The 24,585-nt window shown below is 39.4% G+C and overlaps 1 protein-coding gene across 2 annotated transcripts in view; it reads right to left on the bottom strand.

The window, feature by feature from the left end:
- Positions 1 to 14,035, bottom strand: part of LOC124123409 (glutamate receptor-like) — a 53,910-nt gene extending 39,875 nt beyond the window's left edge. The window contains exon 1 of one of the 2 annotated variants that reach the window (XM_046486638.2): positions 13,337 to 14,035. In XM_046486638.2, the coding sequence (XP_046342594.1) occupies positions 13,337 to 13,451 (115 nt within the window). In that variant the 5' untranslated portion in view covers positions 13,452 to 14,035. The remainder of the gene's footprint in view (positions 1 to 13,336) is intronic. The other variant, XM_046486647.2, reaches the window with a different exon arrangement.
- Between the last annotated feature and the right edge of the window lie 10,550 nt (positions 14,036 to 24,585).

The following is a 24,585-nucleotide window of genomic DNA, read 5'->3' as shown; positions in this document are numbered from 1 at the left end:
ATTTTGCTTGACTTCAACTGAACTCAATTATGACAGAGAACAATCACATCTTAGAAACTGCAATCCATCGGCTCCTCCCGAGGGCATTATGACAAAGGGAATGTCCTCCAACGTCAGACTATTGTGTCTGCTGCAAACTGAGCGCCATCTGTAGGTCAGGTTGGATAGGTTAATATGATATCATTAAGTTGAGATCAAAGTACTGGATAGACTCCATTAAAGGCCCAGACCAATGTCAATAAAACCAGATCTTTTACTCCAATGCGATACCTTTAGGATCACCTATATAGAAGATCAGGTTAATCCCGAGGGAGGTTTGATCGCCCTATCAAACTGATGGATGCGTGGGTTCTTGACCCGATTAACAGTCAGCTGTTCAGAACGATTCCCCTTTAGGTGCCATGGCTCTCAGAAACGGAAGAATGTATCAAACATTCACAACAATATAATGGCGTGGTTATTTTTTGCAGCCGGAACCCCTCGATTATATTCGTTTTCGAGATACAGCTAACTCAAGTCAATATGACATTTAATATATGAAGGATTTCTCCATAAGTAACACAACTCTGAAGAAGGATGAAGCGAGACTTACAAGGGTTGGTTCCAAACCACACACCATTATCATGACGTCACATCGTTCAATATTCATTCATATCAAAACATTCCAGCCCTTATACAGTTTAAGGTGTTTAAACGGGTATGTGACGTCGATCCATTATTTTTTCAAAAACAGACACTTGGAAGTTAACACCTCACGCTGATATCATCATACAAAACACATGGATTTGACGGGGCTATTATGATTGTTGTTTTGACACTCGGATTATTTTAATTTTGTCACATAACGTCGGAAAACATGACACAATTGTGTGAAATTAAATATCAAATAGTTTCATATATTTGAAAAAAGTGAAAGTCTCAGAGAAGATTATCTGTAAGGTTAAATTATGCGACCTATGATGGTGTTTATGTAAAGTAAATAGCAAATTCTTTGATGAGAAAAAAAACAAAAAAAACCCCAAAAAACAAAACAGGAGCAACAAATATATCGTTGTTCAGAGCTCATTAACTTGTTCTCAAAGTTCGTATTCATCCTGTTTTGGCTGCTAGATATCGTGATGATGTATTTAAATTACAGTCTTATATTATCTCTTTGGGACCGATCATTTGAGAGGAAGGGATATTGTATGGAGACAAAAGATATTTATTCATCTACATCTGCAAATCAGAGACCTTTTTAATTAAAATTATGGGCCTAAATATCTTCTTCTTATTTAAAAAAACAAAAAACAAAACAAACCCACCTTGGAACAAAGTCTTTGATAGGCATTCAGAAGTTTTGAGAACATGAATACATGAAACTTTTATTTTGGATAAAATTCCAGCATCCTGCCCCTTTCTCCAGAATATTAAATAGTCGATTCCTTATACAATCGTGAATAATTATTTAGGTGCTTTTATTTTACGATTCTTGCAGAGATTCTGAAATGCAACTCATCTTTGTCAGTTACGAGGGATAATAAACTCGTATCGCAATCGCAAACTGATTGAGAGAAATGTTTCTCGTTATTCAGAAATCGTTATATTGGTTTACAATAGGAATGTACCAACAATCCGAATGGAATCGATTTGAAACTTGTTTCACTGGTAATACTTGAAATCATTAATGTAAGCGTTCAAGTGAGTTTTACTCAGTGATCTCTTCTATACGAAATATAAAACGACAAAAACACATAACCAAATCTAAACTAAAAGTAGCGTCCATTGAACGATTTCGACTATACCATGGGTTAATGAATCACTATCATATAATGATAACAGGTGTTCGCGAAAGGGTGATCGTATCCTGCCCCACCGGTAGCACCCATCACAAACACATGCAACCTAAGGCAAGTCAAATGTTCACCTGAAAAAAAGAGAGCATATGGCACACTTCAAAATAGGGAATTCACATTTCAAAATTGAAAATGTCCTCAGAGGCCGTGAATGGTGTAATTTTGATCAAACAACTTTTGAGCAAGAGTCATCTGACGCTCTTGAAACCTTCGAAGAAATAGCATGCTTGATTGTACCTCAAAGACTGGAGCAGCTTAAAAAGGCTCGACATGAAGGTAAAGTTGACCATTGGAAAGTTGAAGTAATTTCTATTGCCACACAGTCTTGTTGAGGTTTTTGGTCACTCTGAATCGTTAAGCATATATCTAAATATAGAAACAAACGAGGCTGTCTCGCTTGTCTCCTTTACTTCAGACATGATTATTATGTACGTGGAAGGGAATTGGCTATTTGACCATTCTTTTATTATCTCAGGTCATCGATAAACTTGAAACGTAAGTTAAACATCTTGGCCAAATCCTCTTTTTTTTATTTTGACAATCCGAGCAGAAATTCCGATTCATATTATAAAGAAACAGATCAGCAAAATGGGGAGCACTATTGGTGCCGACGGGGATGCTTCAGGTGACATTTTATTTCAATTTTGACATGTTGTCCTCAACCTCTGAAGATAGATATGCAACAAAATGGATGGTCACAGCGTTAAGTAAAAAGTTTTTCCCTCAGTTTTCCGTGTGGTATATTGGTGTACAAAGTTGAAAAATGAAATGTTTTGAAAGAAGTGAACATGGTTCTTTTCTGAGATTGCCAAAATTCAAGCAAATGCTTTGATATTTTGCAAGTCCACAGGGAATAGATTCCACTTGTGTCAAACAATTTCTGTAAATAAAAAAAACCCTACTTTCTTGATTGTATTGAGGATCATGGTTAATCTTTAAGGCATTGATTTGGTGACCATAGAATAGAAAGTCCTTCACGTTTTCCTTATTAACTGTTCCAAATTAGTTATCTATAAGCTTAGAGATTACTTATCGATTAATCAATATTTTATATATGATCAAAGGTAAATTCTGGTTATCAAGTCAACAATTTTCCCTTAGACCGCGCGTCGCGACTATTGTCTCGAGGGAAGCAAGAACACTACAGGAAGAGCGTGCAAAATACCATATGATTTGATACCGCAGTTAATGAGGAAAGTGTGGCTTATTGAAGATATCTGCGGTTTGGGCATCAGTGAAAGATGCACGGGTCATGTTAAGCAACATAAGACTGGCGATGAGGTCATAAAAAAGGACTAAAAATATTATCAACTACGAAATATGCGGACGTTTCCATAGAATATGGAACCAAAACCTGGATTTGGAGAGAATTTCACATTGCATTTTGAGTGGGAAACTAGTAAACAAAACATAATGCCAGCTTTCACTCAGGCAAATGCATGTACCGCTGCAAAGTCGTTTGGACATAACGGTTCATGTACATGTACACTGGTTCCTGTAGAATTAATCTATGAATCTTCGTTTTTTTACGATTTGATTTATTGAGAACAGCGTACTCTCCGAATAACTACGAGGACAACCTGCCGATCACGCCGAGATTCAAACAAACGTTTGGATACGTGATTTTTTTTAAGGTGTTAAAAACCCCATTGATGCCTAACTTGTAATGAAAAGATCAGATCGAATCAGTAGGATACGTTTTATGCCATACTGAAACTTCACAAATGCAAAGTACAATTCCGTTTTCGGTAGAGGTTGCAAATACGTTCACCAGTGCATAGTCTAACTCATAAAGCAGGATAAAAGAACATTGATAGTTTTTAGAGTGGAATTATCAATTGTTGACAAGATCGATAAAAACATTGTTGAGTGGGAAATCTGTTCAATAACTTTGGAACACGATTCAATGAAATTTAATATTTTTATCGGTAACATGATCGAGATGGGTATCCCTCAATGGGATTCCGGATATTGTGAACAACACACCCAGAACCACCACGGATATTTACAAATATGCATATAAATTACTATTGGACAATAAGCATTATTAGATGAAAGGTAACACTATTTACTATATTTACATATTTCTGCTTGTCATCTCCTGGAGGAAATATTTGCGAATACAATTAACATATCGTTTAGCTGACGTGTTACGCACGATCAGCTGTTCATTTGGTTGGCTTGTGGGAGACAACAATCTACCATTATCAGATTTTCAGGTCTTCAGCATTATGTGTTTACATCGTAATTAAATATTTTCATGGACTAGCAGCTGTTGTAAATAGTACTTCAGTTGGTTTGCCAACGATATATTATTTTCATTCGAAATGATATTTTATGAACTCGGTGTTTTCGTCAAGATCGCTTTGAATTTCCGCATGTGGTGTATACCGAATAGAAGGATATATTATTGAATTGACATAGGTGGTAGTTCATCATGTGTTCATTGAATGTTGTTCCAGGTCCCCTCATTTATTTAATTAGCAACAATTAGGTCATTTATTTCCCGCAGAAGACTGCGTGTTTGCCATGTGAAGTAGCCAGAAAATGTTGACGAGTAACCGATGTGTAACCGATGTTAAATGTTGACGAGTAACCGATGTTAAATGTTGACGCGTAACTGATGTTAAATGTTGACGAGTAACCGATGTTAAATGTTGACGAGTAACCGATGTTAAATGTTGACGAGTAACCGATGTGTAACCGATGTTAAATGTTGACGAGTAACCGATGTTAAATGTTGACGCGTAACTGATGTTAAATGTTGACGAGTAACCGATGTTAAATGTTGACGAGTAACCGTTGTGTAACCGATGTTAAATGTTGACGAGTAACTGTTGTGTAACCGATGTTAAATGTTGACGAGTAACCGTTGTGTAACCGATGTTAAATGTTGACGAGAAACTGATGTTAAATGTTGACGAGTAACCGATGTGTAACCGATGTTAAATGTTGGCGGGTAACCGATGTTAAATGTTGACGAGTAACCGATGTGTAACGGATGTTAAATGTTGACGCGTAACTGATGTTAAATGTTGACGAGTAACCGTTGTGAAATGTTGACGAGTAACTGATGTTAAATGTTGACGAGTAATCTATGTCAAATGTTGACGAGTAACCGATATTAAATGTTGACGAGTAACCGATGTGTAACCGATGTTAAATGTTGACGAGTAACCGATGTTAAATGTTGACGAGTAACCGATGTTAAATGTTGACGAGTTACCTATGTTAAATGTTGACGAGTAACCGATGTTAAATGTTGACGAGTTACCTATGTTAAATGTTGACGAGTTACCTATGTTAAATGTTGACGAGTTACCGATGTTAAATGTTACAAGTAACCAATGCTTAATGTTGACGATGAACCGATGTTTCACGGTGTTAATGAACTGTTTAAAAAGTCTTCCACCAGTGCTGCATTATCTAAAGACGAATATAGACTAATATATGGTCGTTTGTTGTCTAACATTTGTATATTATTAAGGAGAAAGGGCTGCAGGCATAGCCAAGGTTTCGTTGTTGTTATCATTCTAAATCCCTTAATCACTTTGATTTTTAAACCATGGTTGATGTTTTAATGTTCATGCCCCGCCTGCGTTTTGAAACTTGACTCGTTATTATTTTCTTGATTTTTGATAGGATTTAATCGACAAAAATGGATGTTGTAATAACTTTGATTCTGTAGATAATTGTTTAAAACAGAATAAGATATTATTGCGCTACTTACCACTGTGTTTATTTTGTAAAAACGACCACCCCTTTTGTTTTCGGCCAGGGAACGCCAAATTTGATAAAAGCGTATTTCTACTAATGTATTTCGGTATGCCTCGTTTATATCATAAAACAGTATGCATTCACCGTTCACCGAATTCATCGATTTGGCGCTCGCGGTACCAACAGCAGAATACCTCGAATGATGAGTTCGGCTTTCCCGGGACTATCTGATATTCAAATTTGGCATTCCAGATCTATAACCCTAATTTTGCAAACCGGGATCAACAGTATTGCACGATTTAATGCGAAGTCTGTAGGATTAACTGAACAGTCAGGGAAATGGATCTAATAAAATAACTTATTTTATATACTAACTTTATTAGATATCATAATTTTCTTTTTATGCATTTCTTTTACTTGATACACTTAGCTTTCTGGTTATTGTTATGATCTCTTTCAATGTCAATATAAGATAAGCAAAAAATACTTTATCATAGTATAAAGTTCTGTGAGATTCTTCGGCCACACGTCCTTCCCATTATGCAACAAGCGAAAGTCATCTTCCAACAAGACAACGCCCCACCTCACACGGCAAGACTGACGACATCATTTTACAGGAACCACAACATGCAGGTGCTGCCATGGCACTCCAGGTCTCCAGATTTAAACCCAATCATATATTTGTGGGATGCACTGGATCAACGACTGCGAGCACGTCAGTAACAACCATAGAACCTCCGACAGTTGGCACAATCACTGCAGGCAGAGTGGGTGAACATTCCCCAGGCCATAATTCGGGATCTGGTTGCTTCCATGGGACGATGATGCCAGTCAGTTTTGGCTTCTAATGGTGGCCATACAAGATATTGATAACAGATGACTTTCACCTTGAAAATGTATGGTTCCATGTATGCTATATGGAACCTTGGTCAATGACAATGATGTGTGTCAATTTTGAACAATTTACAATCTATTTATTAATCGTATGATATGTAAAATATACATCTAAAAATCACTTTTGTGGTTTTTTTTGCAGAGTCTGTGTAAATATATATGAGAGGTAATGCCACTGAAAGCTAATACCATTTACCATTAATATTTACATATACATTTCTATATAATTAAACTACATTTTCATAAGTTGGCGTAGTGTGTCTGTATGTTGCACTAGATCGGCTTAACACATGCTGCACAGGCAAATGCCACATAAACTGCTGGCAAAAAGAAGTATACACCCATGTTTGATTGTGACTGAAAACAAGCAAGAAATGGTTATTGCATGGTGATGCATTTAATACGGGTATTATAGTTTAGTTTTTGACCTTTAGTTTGCAGTGTTTCGGCGACAGTGTTCAGACTGGTAGTTACATTTTTATAAGGTTTGTAATTTTTCAAGTGTTTCTTTCTTTTTTTCCGGCAGGGTATATATACTGATGGAAACGAGTAAGGGAACAATAAAAATATAGGGAAATAAGCTTTACTGATTGCCAGTACATTTAAAATAGCGCCCCTACAAATTCAACACATGTCACAATCAAATGTTGAGATGTGTTTGTGTGCCTTGTTTCCAACGCGTATTTTAGACAGGCTGGGAACCCATGATAGCATATCATTTTACTGTGTCTAAAACTCAGTGTTCCTATTCACAATTCATATTGATTTAAGCTATATTGTTCGCTATCATGAAATTACTTTGTATTAAAGTGGTTTAGGTACAGGAATTCGACCTACGCACTATTCCTTTCAAGCGGTTGATGGATTTAAAAGCCACAAAAAAAATTCAAATAAGGATATGTCCCGGACGCTCCATATTCTATAAAACGAAGGTACTGCTTACATTAAGGCGGCGTTTTAAAACAAACGGCAGAAGCTCGCGTAGGTAACGTATATGCCTATAAGCGGTGTTACACGGTAGTCGTGGCAACACCCCAGTGATAATTAAACTCAAATATTTGAAGGGAAAACATCTTGTGGACAAGAGCCATTTGACATTCCATTTCGATATTATGATAGTGTACCTCCATTCTGTAGGAAAATAACGGTTAAACCATGGCCATTTTGAGAAGAGCGATGCCAAACAAATATACGATAATAACAAACACATGTTTTTCATACGCAATCCTAAACTCAAAATAGCAACCTTCGTTGTAAGCAAAGAGTGATGAAAATATTGGTGGAACTTCAACAAAGAAATAAATCCTAGATTTAGTGTGTGTGCGTTTATGTTTGGTATACAAAAGTATCCTCTTGCAATTTTAATACGCAGGTGAAGAACATCCTAGCTTAAACAAAGTCATAATTTGACACGAGTGTGAATGGTCGGCGCGGTACTGGGTAGTTTAAGGATACAAACCTGACCAATGTATAATATTCTTTCACTGTAAACACTTTTTATTGTGCGCGCTGTTTGTAAAAGTAGATATGATTTAATGATTAAACAACCAGTCAAATATATCGGTTTATTCAGAATTGTTTCCTTTTCGCGGGGGCACGGGTGGCCCAGTCGTCTTAGGCGCCGCGATTCGCTGTGCAGAGTTGCGTTCCTTGGGCACGCCAGAAACCTATGATTGTGGGTTCGAATCCCGGTTCGCCTGGATTATGTTTCTAGGTTTGTGAGCACCATACCCGTGCTCGTGGGTTTCACCGAAGTGGTAAACGTCTGAGACATGCACCACTTCGGGCTTTCCTCCCATATTATGCTGACACGCCGCGATATAACTGGAATACTGTTAAAAGCGGCGTTAAACCCAACTCACTCACATTCCTTTTCGCATGTTAACTGTATTATATGGAGGGCTAGTATCTATCTAAGAACACCGGCAAATAGCATACCTCCACGAGCGATACATTGCAGATCGCACATTTAACCATTCATATTCGAAGCAGATTGCACGATTTCATATACCTGCGGTTCGTTGTTATGCTGAAATATACAAGTTTCTCGAAACACGACAATTTCACGCATTATAAACTTTGTACTTTACATTACTTTATCAGTATATAAACGATTTCTACGCGATAAATCGCAAAGAACAATGAAGAACTCAGAGCGGCCTATTTCACGATAAATCATTGTTCTATCATGACGTCATTTCTGGAGATTCGAACCGGCGCTCGCAACTTGATGACGTCGAGAATTGGACGACGTTATTTTTGAGAGGGAAATGTCCAGTAAGTTGTTCCCCATAGATGTAGCTGAGACATGACAATCGTTAGAAAAGGTGCAGGTAATCGACTTTAAATTTGTTAGAATATCAGGGAAATACCAAATGTACCCCCCTGTTCATAAAATGGACTTGTCCGACATTGCCGAGGTCGGATTGTATTCAGGGAGTCATCATTATTTTATTAGTGTATAACCTTCTTAGAAATGGTATATGTTTTTTTTTATAGCGTTTACATTAAAAAGGATATACAAAATCTCATATAAGAAATAATCGACTCGTAATCGTTGTTTATGTACAATAAAACACTGCCGGGAGCATAACCACTTGGGGCTGTGCCCCTCATGGTTTATTCTCCCTGCAGTGTTTTACTGTACGATAAACAACATATTGCAAATATTTCTAAAATAAGTGTATTCCACGTGACCAAAATAGTGACCACCCATTGGACGAAAGTAATCGACTGTGCTCAAGAAATACAGTCATGAGGGATTCGGAGCAAAACCTGACGTGTTTTGTGTGTGTGTGTATATAGTGGTGTGTGTATAGTTTCAACTCACTACTTCGTCAGTGTCAACCAGATGTAGTTGTTGAGAGGAATTGACGATTTTCTGATTACGTTGGAAGAATTATTAAAAAAGACCATGATGTAGTGTGGGCAGATGACTTGTAATGCTGTGTTTGATACTGTTGCTTGTTTGTCGTATACAAACTCCTGAACAATCATTGCCAATCGATTATCTACAACGCTGATCAGTCCAGCGTGTTATTGTATTCGGTGCAAATATTTGTAGATAAGAACCTGGCGGACTCCTGCCCTGACGACATCCTGCCGTCTCCTACCCTGACCCTCCCGACTCCTACCCTGACCACACCCTCCCGACTCCTACCCTACCGACAACTCCCGACTCCTACCCTGACCACACCCTCCCGACTCCTACCCTGACCACACCCTCCCGACTCCTACCCTGACCACACCCTCCCGACTCCTACCCTGACCACACCCTCCCGACTCCTACCCTACCGACAACTCCCGACTCCTACCCTGACCACACCCTCCCGACTCCTACCCTACCGACAACTCCCGACTCCTACCCTGACCACACCCTCCCGATTCCTACCCTGAACACGCCCTCCCGACTCCTACCCTGACCACACCCTCCCGACTCCTACCCTATCGACAACTCCCAACTCCTACCCTGACCACACCCTCCCGACTCCTACCCTACCGACAACTCCCGACTCCTACCCTGACCACACCCTCCCGACTCCTACCCTGACCACACCCTCCCGACTCCTACCCTGACCACACCCTTCCGACTCCTACCCTGACCACACCCTCCCGACTCCTACCCTGACCACACCCTCCCGACTCCTACCCTACCGACAACTCCCGACTCCTACCCTGACCACACCCTCCCGACTCCTACCCTACCGACAACTCCCGACTCCTACCCTGACCACACCCTCCCGATTCCTACCCTGAACACGCCCTCCCGACTCCTACCCTGACCACCCCCTCCCGACTCCTACCCTATCGACAACTCCCAACTCCTACCCTGACCACACCCTCCCAACTCCTGCCCTACCGACAACTCCCGACTCCTACCCTGACCACACCCCCCGACTCCTACCTGACCACACCCTCCCGGCTCCTACCTGACCACACCCTCCCGACTCCTACCTGACCACACCCTCCCGACTCCTACCTGACCACACCCTCCCGATTCCTACCCTGAACACACCCTCCCGACTCCTACCCTACCGACAACTCCCAACTCCTACCCTGAACACGCCCTCCCTACTTCTACCCTGACCACGCCCTCCCTACTTCTACCCTGACCAAGCCCTCTTGACTCCTACCTGACCAAACCTCCCGACTACTACCCTGACTATATGCCCTCCCGTCTCCTACTCTAACGACACCTCCCGACTCCTACCTGACCACACCCTCCCGACTCCTACCTGACCACACCCTCCCGACTCCTACCTGACCACACCCTCCCGACTCCTACCCTGACCACGCCCTCCCGTCTCCTACCCTGACCACACCCTCCCTATCCCGACCCTAACGACACCTCTCGTCCGACGTTGTGTCAGTTAACTGAGGAATGAACCTTCAAAGAATGAGATCCAATCTTAGTACGAACGTCGAGGCAAACTCATGCAATTCATACGTTATTGACCTAACTCTGTGAAGGTTCATACTCCATTTAACTCACACAAAGTGAAAGTCACTTCTTAATCAGACACCTTTCTGTAGTAAGTTCATGTTCAAATATCCCTCTGGAACGTGTCCACGTTTCTGACTCAGTTGCCATAACTCACCCACTCACTCTGACTCAGTTAAATCTCTGAAGCTGGTATGGTCCCGACCCATTGACCGCCCTGAAGCTAGCTCATATTGACACAGGCATCTAAGATGCCTTCCGATGGGTTATGGTTACCGGACAAATATACTCACCGACAAAAGAAACGCCAATACCATTAATGTTGGCTAATATCGAGAATTACTCATATTCAAGAGATATTAGATTGGTTAGATGCACAAACGAACATACTGGTATGTTGTGTGAACCGACGCTCATGAACGCATGACATATGACATCATAGATCGATAACTCGAGATGCACCATTTGTCGTGCTCAGGATTAGCGTGTAAATTTTGGAAATTACGAGATAACACTAGACTAATTGTTAGTTTTGTCATAAATTGGTACACATTGGAAACATCTCCCGTTAACGTACAGTCTCCTCTATATGTTTCTATGGTACGCGTTTCCTTTGGTGGTGAGTATACCCCCTGCAGCTGGCCCGTGTTCCTGCTGGCCCGTGTTCCTGCTGGCCCGTGTTCCTGCTGATTCGTGTACCTGAGCAAATAACCTTCATGCAGCGATATCGTGTTCGTGTTCATGACTCTGTGATCTAAATGCATTATGCCCCTCTCTCTTATTGTCCAAGTCAGTGTGCCCATGGCGGATACAATACCGCAGCTGGCACCAGCCTGTAATCAGTACCGTCACAGTCCACAGGGGTATTTAGTCCTGGTTCAGATTGCCAAGGTAATGACATATGGATGTTGCTGGAACTATTTATAGGCTAACTATACAACAACAGAATCATCAAGTACTCTTAAATTGCTGGTTTATTTGCAGATGAAGCACCAAGATGACGTTGACAAATTGCCTGTTTGCGGAAACAGCTAATTGTCATGCACTGCACAATGTAAACCTCGTATTTTATTCATAGCTCGAAGCATAGTCTTAGTGAAATATTATGATCTCATATGTGAGTATCGAGTTATTTCATAGGGCATTGGGGTACAAGGAGGAGGCAATGTCACACAGGAGGAATTGATGTCCGGTATTGTAGGCGAGCCTGCTTATAGCTTACTCATATGTTTGCACGTGTGGTGTCACCTTAAGCAAGTGACTTTGTTCGAAATGTGCCTCTGTTCATCAGCACTGAATGGGTGCCCGTTAGGATGAGATGGTAGTGTTAACATTTTAGCGCCTCACGTTCAGCTTGGGCTGAGCTGAGAATGAAACTCGAGTACACACTCATTCATTGACCGGGTAAGGATGGAACACTTTGAGCATGCTTTAGGGTATGGAGTTGGCGTATTATAAAGATACACATTATTATTTATTTATGATTGTTCACTGCCATGGAATTTTGTTATGTAAGGACACATAAATCTGTTTGGTCACATCAAAGATGAAATACTGTAATATAAGATGAATTTGTCTATGATTTTTTTCTCATACGATGATGTGTAACGGTAGAGCGTATTTATGTTATTTCAACTTATGCAAATTTCCTTTAATGACACTATACCGTGTCGATAGTAAACCTATATTATTTGCAACAAGATATCATTATGCTTTCGAATTTCTCTATTCTAAGTTATTTGCGACGGCCAATTTTATTTCTATGTGGATGCAGGACGTGTACACGATGAACATTACTCAGTAACAAAGGCAATCTGGTCCGATCGTTATTAATTACTGCTGACGCTGGTGTAGGAGAGGTGTATTGGGGCAATCAACCTCTCAAACCTTGGCTCTCTGTCTCCATCGGAAGGAAAGTATTGCTCATTTGTAGACCCATGTTTCACTGTAGATTTAGGACTTGGTCTTACAATAGGAGGAGGTTTACAGAAAACGCATACGTTTATCGATTTCCAATCGTACAAGTATCGACCTTGGAAGAATAACGACATACACGAGACTTAGATGTGCACAATTGATTGACATAGGATACATTTTCTCGTTGTAATGAGTGTGCATCACGATAACATTGCCATAATAAGCGTTAGGATATTTTGTAAAAATATAATTAGTTGTTATAGATAATGTGATCAAGAGCCATGATCGTATTTCCATAATAAGAGATAGAATCTGCTTCCTCAGTCGCATTAACATTTTAACGGTATCGAGGCCATCTTTATTTCTAAATAAACCCATGCAACAATAATGAAACCATTTCCAATTATTTTCACAGCAATAACCTATTATAGTAAAACGTATACAATCACAGAGTAATCGTTTGTCATTGAAAACAGCTGCTGGTCAAACAAGGTAAATTCATGCCCGGAGAACATTACTGAGTGGTACTTGCCTATGGTTAGGATTGTGGATGTCTGCGATGTAACCAGGTTAGTGCCAGCGAACAGAAGAAACAGACCGATCACAGGGGTGTTGATGAGGGTGGGTGGTTGAGAGGCAGCAGCCATGGTGTGTGATCCGGGTGGGTCCTCCTGTTCCTTGGGTGTTTCCTGAAACTGTGTCCCGCGCTCTGGAGCTTCTTCAGACGATCACTCACGAGCATCACACACCGCTTGATTAATAATGATTTATGGCTATACCATTAAGTTAACTTCTGAGGAACTTGATTATTTTGATTCATATGTTCTCCGTAAAATATATCCATTTCCTTCGAAAGACACTGAATACCATATGCTCCCTCCATTCGTCATGTTCCCATTTCTAGCCTTCGGCTGGCAAGTGCTACTTCCTGTAGGATCCAGCTGCCTACGTTCCCCGCCTTTCTGACTTGCGCTCGCAGGTGACAGGTGGTTGAGCAGACGACTAGTGGAAACTCACCGTTAGGGGCGCTGCCTCACACAGGCTACCTGCGCCAAGTTAACAACGCAGTTAAAAATTGATAGCTACCACTGAATCAATATCCAGCGGTTAAACAGACTCGTCTCGGACTTGTGATTCAGGGAGCGTTGACGACTGGATGAGATTGATTCCTGGGTGTATGACATCGATCAGGTGGCTGGCGCAGGCTTTTTGCTCGTGACGCCTCCAGCTGAGTATTGGTTCTGCGTTGTGTGCGCGAGGAAGCGGTTAGGAGACAACATGAGATACAGCACCAAGGCTTTCTTATATATTGTCTTCCTCGTGGGATAATTGCATACCTCGTCCCCGTATTTGTTGTTGTAATCACGTGCCGTCGTCACCAAATACCAACACTCTACCAGGAGCAATGATTACAAAAGATTATGTTTACCGATATGTTAGAGTAGCTATTACAAAACAGGACTTCATTGGAAATCAACCAATGTGATCAGGACAAGGTAAACATCTGTATCATAGTAACAGTCGCATCGTACCGGCGAAACATTGGTCCAGTTAGATTTGTTTTCAACTTTAACTTTTGTGGCCATTGGTTTTGAAAAGGACTTCGAATTCTTTAAAAGAAATGTGTTGTTGGCTCCAAAACTGGAAAATAAGGTATATCTTGTAGCATGAATGTAGCACTGACCAAAAGCAGACGCTGTCTCTCACGAATCTCAATTGTCCATGCGAGTGGGTGTATGATGGAGTAAGTGGCTTTAACGCTTCTTTGAACAGTATTTCAGTTATATCCCAATATTTCAGCACCATGTGGATGAAAAGCCAAAATTGTCGTTTTGGTGAAACGAGCATGGGTACGGTGCTGAATAATCATCTCTGATAATCTTGGAGTCGCGTGGGGGACACTGAACAGTTACATAAGTTACATCAATTAACTTTCGTTTCCATATCATCTTTTTCAACGTAAGCTACATATCAACAGATCGTTCATCCGTTACACGAAAATTCTTGATGCAAACTCATTTTCCATAAACTTATTGTCTAACCCTGCAGCATATTTCGAAATCACATTCGCACAACATGTGTGTGTCACATAATTGCTGTGAAAGACAGATATTTATGCTTAGTGCATCTTCTATATGTCAATAAGGACACTTCTTGCATCGAGCAAGCTCTATATACGAACATGACCCGTGAAGATCCGGGGTAGCATAGGTCTTCAGCAACCCATGCTTGCCATAAAAGGCGACTAAGCTTGTCGCAAGAGGCGACTAACGAGATCGGGTGGTCAGGCTCGCTGACTTTGTTGATGCATGTCATCGATCCCAATTGCATGGATCGATGTTCATGATGTCAATCACTCGATTGTCTGTTCCAGACCTCGATTATTTACAGACCGCCGTCATATAGCTGGAACAGTGCTGAGTGCTGCGTTAACCAACAAACCAACCAGCCAACCTCATTCGAACATGTCAAAGAGCGTAATATAACTCGAGGAACAGGATACACTCACCTTTTCGTTAAAGGGCAAGTTCACACGGAAATGAACCTAATTTTCTTGTACTTTTTCCACAATAAAAGTGTTAACCTAGAAGTGTCATAGACAAAAATATAAAAATATCACAATTAATTAACATATGTTTTGCATTAAAACGATTTATATTTTTCACATTTACCAAGTGTTCTATTTCCATAACAAAAACACCATGGCTTATGCCCCTTGCAATATGACGTCATTGGTGCCAATTGATAAACATTATGACGTCATCATGCTTTGTTAGAGCCGCTTCACGTGGTGTAGGTACAGATGTGTGATTCTAGCGTCTCAGATGCCAGCCAGCATAGTGTTATGCTGAGTCACCACTGCGCCGGAGTGTGTCGTAGGCCATGTTGTTTTACCGCAAACTTGTACTTGATATCTTTTGCGTTCAGAATAGACAGGGACCCAGTTGAATTGGCACCAATTACGTCATAATCTAAGGGGGATAACTCAGGCCAGTTTAGCTCGAAAAACGAAGGCCTCGTAACGGCATATCATTTTCACACTATTGTGAGCTTCCTACTTTCACTGTGAAAAAAATGAGTGTATATTTTCAAACACAGATACTAACTAATTCTAAAATTGCGTTTTGTTTAGAAAAAGAAAGAAAGTGATTTTTGCGTGTACACTTCCCCTTTAACACCTTTTATCATGTCTGTGTGATTGTGATTCATAAACAGACAGATTTATTTCGTGCATGTGGTCGTGAGGCCAATAGTGCAATGACATTTTGTTGTAGGGAAATTCGTAGTGGAACACCACTTGTATATTGGAGCTGAGTAGCGTTGTAGTACACAATTGAGTTTTATTAATGTTCAATGTATCATCACTCCTTCAAATATCTTAAAAGCAAAAACTGCAATTCTGAGAAGAATATGGCCATTTTTGCTGTTCATTAAATGTACAAATTTTCTTTGGGATGGATACGTATAATAATAGTTGGGCAGGTATTTGATTCTTATATCTTCATATACTGGACATATCACTAAAACATGGTATTCATCTACTTGGTGATATTTGCAGTGAGGACACATCGATGTTAAAACATCATTATCTTTGGAGTGTCTGTATAATTGTATATTGAGGGTATGTATACCACACCTGAACTTCGTTAAACATCTGCTTAAAGATAAAGATCGAATTGCTGTTAAATACATTTCTGGTATTATTTCCATCTTAAACACTAAATAGGCATGTAGCGATTTTGAACATCTGATATCAGCTGACCAGCCTTTCCAATACATATCTTTATATCGTTGTTTAAACATTGTTAAGAACATAATTTTATTTCCAACATCCTGTGATATCCACGCGTATGCAAATCCATGCGAAAAACTTCATAAACACATGCTTATCATGTAGTCGGAATCGTGGATTCTGCTTTTAGCACAGATTTCTTCTGATTATGGCAAGGGTTTTATCTCTGTTATTGCTAACGACGAGCTGACTTGGAAGTTCACACAAAGTCACTATCTTTGCTCTAGAGATCACGTTAGTTCTAATTTACAGTCGATTATTGATACTGTCAACATCTGATGTATTTTTCACAAATAACAAAAAAAGAGCTTAATTATTTAAAGACCTCTTGAAAAAACATTCATACCAATATTTTTACTCTGTTAATGAGATAAAAGCAATATTTTTATAACATGTTGATCTTGTTCATGAAGTGTAATATAATCAATAAGTGAGAGCTTTTCCATTCGGGTCATCTAGAGCAGAATCACTTCGACTAGGTCTAAACAAAATCTACAGGAGACTAGGCCCAGACAAAGTCTACAGGAAATCAAACGCATATGTGATACATGAAATAATACCCATGTTCAAATAAAACCGATTTTCTAAAGCAATCCCTTTATTTCAATTTACTAATAACAATAACAGGTATACGGTTACATAAAACCGAGAAAGCTTTAGGTACCGACGAACACTTAGCGATCTTATTCGGATATTTGCTCCTGATCCAGACCTACGTTATTTTCTCTGATAGAGAACTAGAAACAATTGAAGTAAATTAAACTGAAACAGTTCATTGGACTCACAAAACCACACGCTCATGAAAAGAGTATCCACGAGTGACAGGTTCTGTAGACATGCAACGGTACAAAATAATACATTTTGCACGGCAGAAATAAAATTCGAGGTTGGTTTTGGATACATATGCCGTCCGCCATGACATGTATCGCTGGTCTACAGTGTCCTTAACGCTTAAATCATACAGGATGTCACAGTATTCTTAGCCAAGATGAAATCCCTTACATAAGATACGAGAATGCGGGTTCGTCAAAACTGCTACATTGATCGCCTACATATTGATTCTTTGATAAGGTCACCTATAGAGTGATGCCATGATAGGATCACTGGATAATGAGACCTTGATAAGATAATCTATCGACAGATGACTTGATGAGATCACGTATATAATGAGGCCTGATAAGAGTACCATAGGCAGTACCATAGACAGTACCATAGTCAGTACCATAGACAGATGGATCACCTGTATACTGACACATTAACTATTGATAACGTCACCTGCAGACTGACAGGTTTATTCAGTGCTGTGGCCATATGGCCTAAAGTACAACTGATACTAAATCATAATATATTGTCACGTGAATATACAGAAATTACGTCTTCTTGAATCTGATATTAAAACATGTTTTATGTAAGTAGCCACTGAAAGGATATCATGTTTATTTTGTGAGTTGAAAACATTTATCATTCAAATTTCAGATTTAAAGTAATTTTGCAAGAAAGAAAGATATGTAGATCTTAAATTGGAATACTTGTTACACTCAAATAAGAAATCATCGTCAACTTCACCTAGTCACAATTGGTACGTTCAATATTTATGTTTAGATTTACCACACATATTGACATTGACATTCTGTAATGAAATTCTGAATTTACAAAAAAGATCTTATTAAAGATTTTTCTGGTAAGACAGAGAAATACATTTCAGGTTGAAGATATGACTTTAATTTACTATAATTGCAAAGATAATGTAAAGATGAAACGATTCCTTACTAGTTTTATGCAAATGTATCTTTCACTCGCTGCTTACATATTCCCATAAACACTTGAATGTTACAAGTATCCTGTACAATCCACACATAAAGATCTCACATGTAAATAATATATTCCTTACTGTTTCTTGACTATGTACAAACATACCGCAGAGTTCAGTTTACAAAACATTGCTATATTTTGAGGCGTATATATCAGTCCACCCAAAAACTTTTGAAATAGTTAGTATATACTTTTTCGATGGAAGCATTATATTTTGTTCCCCATAACTCCGAACCATATAGTAATATAGGTGCAAGTTTACAGTAAAAAATGATTTATATACTTATTTTATTTGAACAACTTGTACACAGACATACATGCATTTGACACTTGAATAGCAACTTGTTTACAAGTGTAATAGGAACGGCTGTCACAAACAATGTCCCATGCTTTGCGTTGTGTTCGTCATTCTTAACCTACAGCCGCCCTATTTCCCAGTTCTTTTGGGATGTAGAGAGGAGTGATTAGAAAAATAAATAAACAAAGTCAGAGTAACAAAATATATAGTTAATTCAATAAATCAAGGAAACTCAAATTATAAACCTAACCCCCACCCTCAAAATCCTAACATTACCCAACATGCCGTTTTGACTACTTTTCTACCTAGCCAGTTTGCCCTACATCACTCTTAAGATAATCCTGCATCCCTGCTATGCACTGCACTTCCGTAAAATGTCACCCGCCCCGCCCACTATCTTACCGGTTTCCCAAAGAGTCTTAACTCTACCAAATTCCTCTCATATTTTATAAAAGAAGATTTGGACATAGATCCCTCACAGATCTACGGGGAACTAACTCCGTCACAGAGTTAAGTGTGGTGCGGTCACCTAACCTGTATCGATCAACCGATAACGCAAGACAGTCTACCCCAGGTGTCAAGCCCCCTTATATTTACCGCGCCAACCGACCTTGACCTCTTCCCGCACCCATCCTAGACGCGATTGGTCAACAATCCGCCCGTCACCCAATCAGAACGCTCCTATCAGACGCTCTGACCGGAACTTGAAACTAAAATTCACCCACGTGCAGACCATGCGATAGGAACCGAGCTGGAAATAAACATTTCCCCCATTCCACGGCCAAAAGGTAAGTTTTAAAGGAACATAAAGGTTGTAAATTGACTACGAGTCACCGGGAGTTGCTGCATATGTTACGGTATTATTTTTACTAAAACTGTAGTTAATTTTTCATTACTGAAAATACGTTTCTGTCACACAAGCAACTGACCATATCAATTTAGAAGAAAACATAATACCTACATATTTATAGGGAAGTACAACCATGCCCGAAGCATTTCCATAACTCAATCTTTCCCTTTTGTCAACTATACCTCCATTTTTTTAACACAATAATATTTGTTTTGTTCAAATGTACCCCAACAGCCCTTTTCAAACAAAAGACTTGTAATACATTTATTTGTCTTTGTTAACCTCTTACTGCAAATGAAAAATTACAATATCATCAGCAGACAAAAGCTTCATATTATCAACAATATCTTGATGCACAAGTATACCATAATAACATTGGTTATTAGTTTCAATAACAAGTTCATTGATTAAAGAAAATGAACAAACCATAACTGAAACTACATCCTTGCTTTGCACCTCTGGAAGTTGAAAAACTGTTTGTTTTACCCTTGTCAGTCTTTATACATGCTTTCACTGATGAATAATACTTTGCATAACATTAAACATTTTTCCATGACAACCCTTGATTACTTGTAAATACAATAACTTTTTCCTATTCACTAAATTATAAGGCTTGCGTGAAATCAGCGAAAGCACAGTAGAAATGGCCATTGGATTTGCATATATATACTGAACCAAATTAAAAACTTCACAATCCTAAAATTTTAACATTTTGACCAGTTATCATTGTGGGCCCTTATTGTGTATTTAAGCAGTAATGACCACGTATTGTCTTCAGATAACACCCGTTTTTGTGCAGGTGAATCGATCAGAATCATGTGCACAGCACTAAAGCGGCAAAAGTGTTTTTTCACGGGCAACTGAAGTCGCAAGGACGATGGGTTGCAGTCGACGGACAGTTTATGATTTACAGACGCGTCTACAGCAAAAGGGTACCACTCGCTGATCGCCCTCGGCCAGATCGACCACGTGTGACGTCACATGCAGAGGATCGTCAGATTGTCTTACGTCACCTCCGTAACCGATTTTTGACGGCTACATCGACCAGAAATTAACTGTTTAGGGGTAGACTGAGTGCGCGAATTGTTCGAAACCGTTCGAGAACTGCTCCCCTTCGAGCACGACCATACTGCGGGCCGATTCTGACTCAATTACACAGACGTCAACGTCAATTGTGGGCACAGCGACACTTACGATGGACTCAGAGGAATTGGAATCAAGTCGTCTTCAGTGATGAATCCCGATTTAATCTTCGATTTGCTGATGGTAGGGCGAGGGTGTGGAGGCGCCGTCATGAACGTTACGCCCAGTGTTGTGTACAGGAAGTTGACAGATTTCGAGGCGGAAGTGTCATGGTGTGGGGTGCTTTCTGTGACAATGCACGTTCCAGGCTTCTTGTCATCCGTGGCAACCTCAACGCTGCTGCTTACCGCGACCAGGTACTGGCACCAGAACTTCTTCCTTTTATGGCAGCACATGGACCCGGTTTGATGTTCCAACACGACAATGCAAGACCCCACACAGCAATTTTGACAAAGAAAATTTCTTCAGAATGCGGGAGTCAACAACATGGACTGGCCGTCAAGGTCTCCCGACCTCAATCCCATCGAACACGTCTTTGATGCTCTTGGCAGAAGTCTGCACACTCTAGAACCAACCGCACAATTTGCAAGATCTTTGCACCATTTTGCAGCAACAATGGCGTCGTCTTCCCAATCATGTGTTCACAAGCATCACAAGGTCCATGCGGAGGCGTTATGTGGCAGTTGTCAACGCACATGGTGGCCATACACGCTACTGAACTTGTGTGCCATCAGATTCTCGTGCTTGGGACTTATGATTTAAACTGTTGATGTTATTACCGAATACCGTAGGTGCTTGGAACAAATTATGGTTACCACCGTTAATTAAAATGCTTCTTTGGACATTAATGATTAAAAATTACCTTCTGTGATACATTTGTCCGTTGTATATCATATATGGGATTACTTTAAAAAATGTGAAGTTTTAATTTGACTTAGTATATTTCGAGTACAATGAGTGTAAAATGTACATATTTTATCAATGGTAGAATAATTAGAGCCAAAACCAGCTAGAGGTTCAGATATTAAATAATTAATTTCCATCCATGTCCTAAACCATTTTTCTAACACAAAAGTAAATTACTTGCCAGGAACATTTAAAAGAGATACTTAGAAATTACTTGTTTTATAGGGCACGTTTAGATGTATCCCAGAATCTCTTACAGCCACTGTCCTTTGATGCCTCATTTATCACATCGCTCATTTTCAGGTTATAGTTGTTCTTCTTTAGTTCATGGCACCTTTTAAAATCTACCTTTGCTGCAATATAATTTGCAAATTTATCGCACATTTATATTTACTGAACTTATTCAAAAGACTATATTCTCAGATTTGAAATGAACACAGTCACCAGCAAAGAAAGGAGCCAAACGCCCCTCGTATTATTTTAAAAAGAGCATATGAACACCAGTATAATACGCTGAAGGTGGACGTAATTGTTGGGCACTCAAGCTTAAGAAGCTATTATATAGTTATAGTTGGGTTATATATGGATGAATCAAGACAGGGGCTGTGTCAGTGTGTTCTTGTCTTGTTTGTATGTTTGTTTGTTGCTTAACGCCGCACTCAGCAATATTCCAGCTATAAGACGGCTCTCATCTTGCTTTAAAGAAATGTGTGCAGGTGTATCGCAATAGATAACCAAGTTTGGTTTGTCAATATTGCTCGTTTCGTTAAACATGAAATGTACAGAAGTATAAAGTTCGAAAATAAATTTGAGAATTATTTGATGACGTCTACAGTACCAGCCTATCGTATTAAATTGTGTAAATTCCGTTGTTCTAATCATAAACTATTAATAGAAGAAGGTAAAAAGATGGGTTTAGTCCGTAATGAAAGATTATGTCCATTTTGTATTGTTCCAATAACTGAGTCAAAATATCACTTTTTATGGAATGACCATATTACAATGACCTACCTGACGATCTTCTTCCTATATACTATATTGTAGTTTCCAACAGCACAAAGTTTAAGAAAATAAAGTTATCAAACAGTAAATATGTTCAACTGCTTGGCAAAATATGCGTATCGTTTGACGGTACTGTCACATGCACTGCATAATGGGCCGGTAATACACAAACACTTTCTCACTTGTAGACACATTGATAAGATCACGTGTTTACTGGCATCTTGATACGATCACCTGAAGACTAACACAGCGATAGAGATTACTTGTAATTACAATGCTTCTTTGGACATTAATGATTAAAAATTACCTTCTGTGATACATTTGTCCGTTGTATATCATATATGGGATTACTTTTAAAAATGTGAAGTTTTAATTTGACTTAGTATATTTCGAGTAGACTGAAGACTAACACAGCGATAGAGATTACTTGTAATGTTTTACTTTAGATCACCTATTGAGTAATACCTTGAAAAGATCAACGTTTTGCTGACACCTTGATAAGATCACCTTGAAACTGATGCTCAGACAATATCGCCTTTAGACAGATGCCATAACATCACCACCTATGATACCTTGATAATACCTTTTTAGTCTGACACTAATACCACCTGGTACAACATGCAAGTACTAAGAAAAAGAAACTGAATATTCATCTTTACTGATGCATCGACGGAACACCTACTAACTGCTATACACATCAGTGATTGTCTATTTACTTGACTGTGTGTTGAAATATTTTCAATAGCAGAGTACATAGTTAATGGGGTGTAGCAGGTGCAGTGAACGTGGAGTGTGTTTACTATCTGTTGGTCGAACTAGCACAAATCTATGGACCTTGGTGAAAGAGGGAGGCTCCCACTTCAGCTTATTTGATTCGGACAGTAACCAAGTGGTTCAGAATACTGAACATAAAAATATACAATAATGTATCTTTCCATGGTTATTGTGTTAATAATGGATGGAAAATTACGCGTGAATCGATTACATATATTAAGCTTACAAAACATCAGTTTGACTTTGACAAACGAACTAACAAGTTAATATTCTCTATTTTGTTGTTTTGTTTCAGACGGAGTCTTTTGTTCAATCAGTGCTTCAGGAGATAGTGTATGTTGATCAACTTACCCTAGCCTCATGCATCTGCTCAGATATTTTTATAAAAAAGTGACAAAACCCGCACCATAAACATTAGAAATCTGTGCTAAAAGCGGTCGGTCCGTGTCATTCCAACTACATCATAAGCATTTGTGTCTATGTTTCACTATCAAATAGTGGTGGTACCAAGTGAGCAAAAAGATGAGGGCATCCTGCTCCACAGGTGGCAGCCGTCACAAACACATGCGAATGCAAGTCAATTGTTCACCTGACCAAAAGAATACGGAAACATATGATACAAGTCAAAATATGGAAATGAAGCGGACAACAATTTAATTACTGACTGGCCTGCACTTACTCTCATTGGCACTAAACCAAACTCACTCACTCTTTCCATTGGCACTTCCAAAGTTTGATTTTGTGATTTTGTGGTTAACACAATTGGAGCACCCACCAAAAATATTCTATAGAAATGTTTTTATACTAGCTTCAGTTTCTGATTTACGTAGGGGCGGTGGGAGTAGCCTTGTGGTTAAAGCGTTCGAAGGCCCGGGTTCGAATCCCCACAAGCGTACAATGTGTGAAACCCATTTCTGGTGTCTCCCGCCGTGATATTGCTGGAATATTGCCAAAAGCAGAATAAAACCATACTCACACATTCTATAACTTGGCTGTTTTCTTTTGCCAATGACAATGAATCTTGAATTTAGTTGATTTCTAACTCTGAAAATATTTGATATGATGGTATTTCTTTTTGCTTTTAAAACGTCTCTAAACTCTGACATTTTTTTCTTCAGTTATATGTGAAAAGTTCACTAACGGGGCACAATTTGTTTTCACTACGTTTAAAAAAATATTTGGTATTGAGTTTGTGATCTTTTTGTCATTTGTCACAATACTGTACGCAGAACTCCCTGAATAAGAGTAGGGCGGTGGGCCAGC

Source organism: Haliotis rufescens, unplaced genomic scaffold (genome assembly GCF_023055435.1).
Source record: "Haliotis rufescens isolate VD_foot unplaced genomic scaffold, xgHalRufe1.0.p SCAF_3, whole genome shotgun sequence".
NCBI classification, from domain to species: Eukaryota; Metazoa; Mollusca; class Gastropoda; order Lepetellida; family Haliotidae; genus Haliotis; species Haliotis rufescens.
This window is presented reverse-complemented; position numbering and strand designations above follow the sequence as displayed.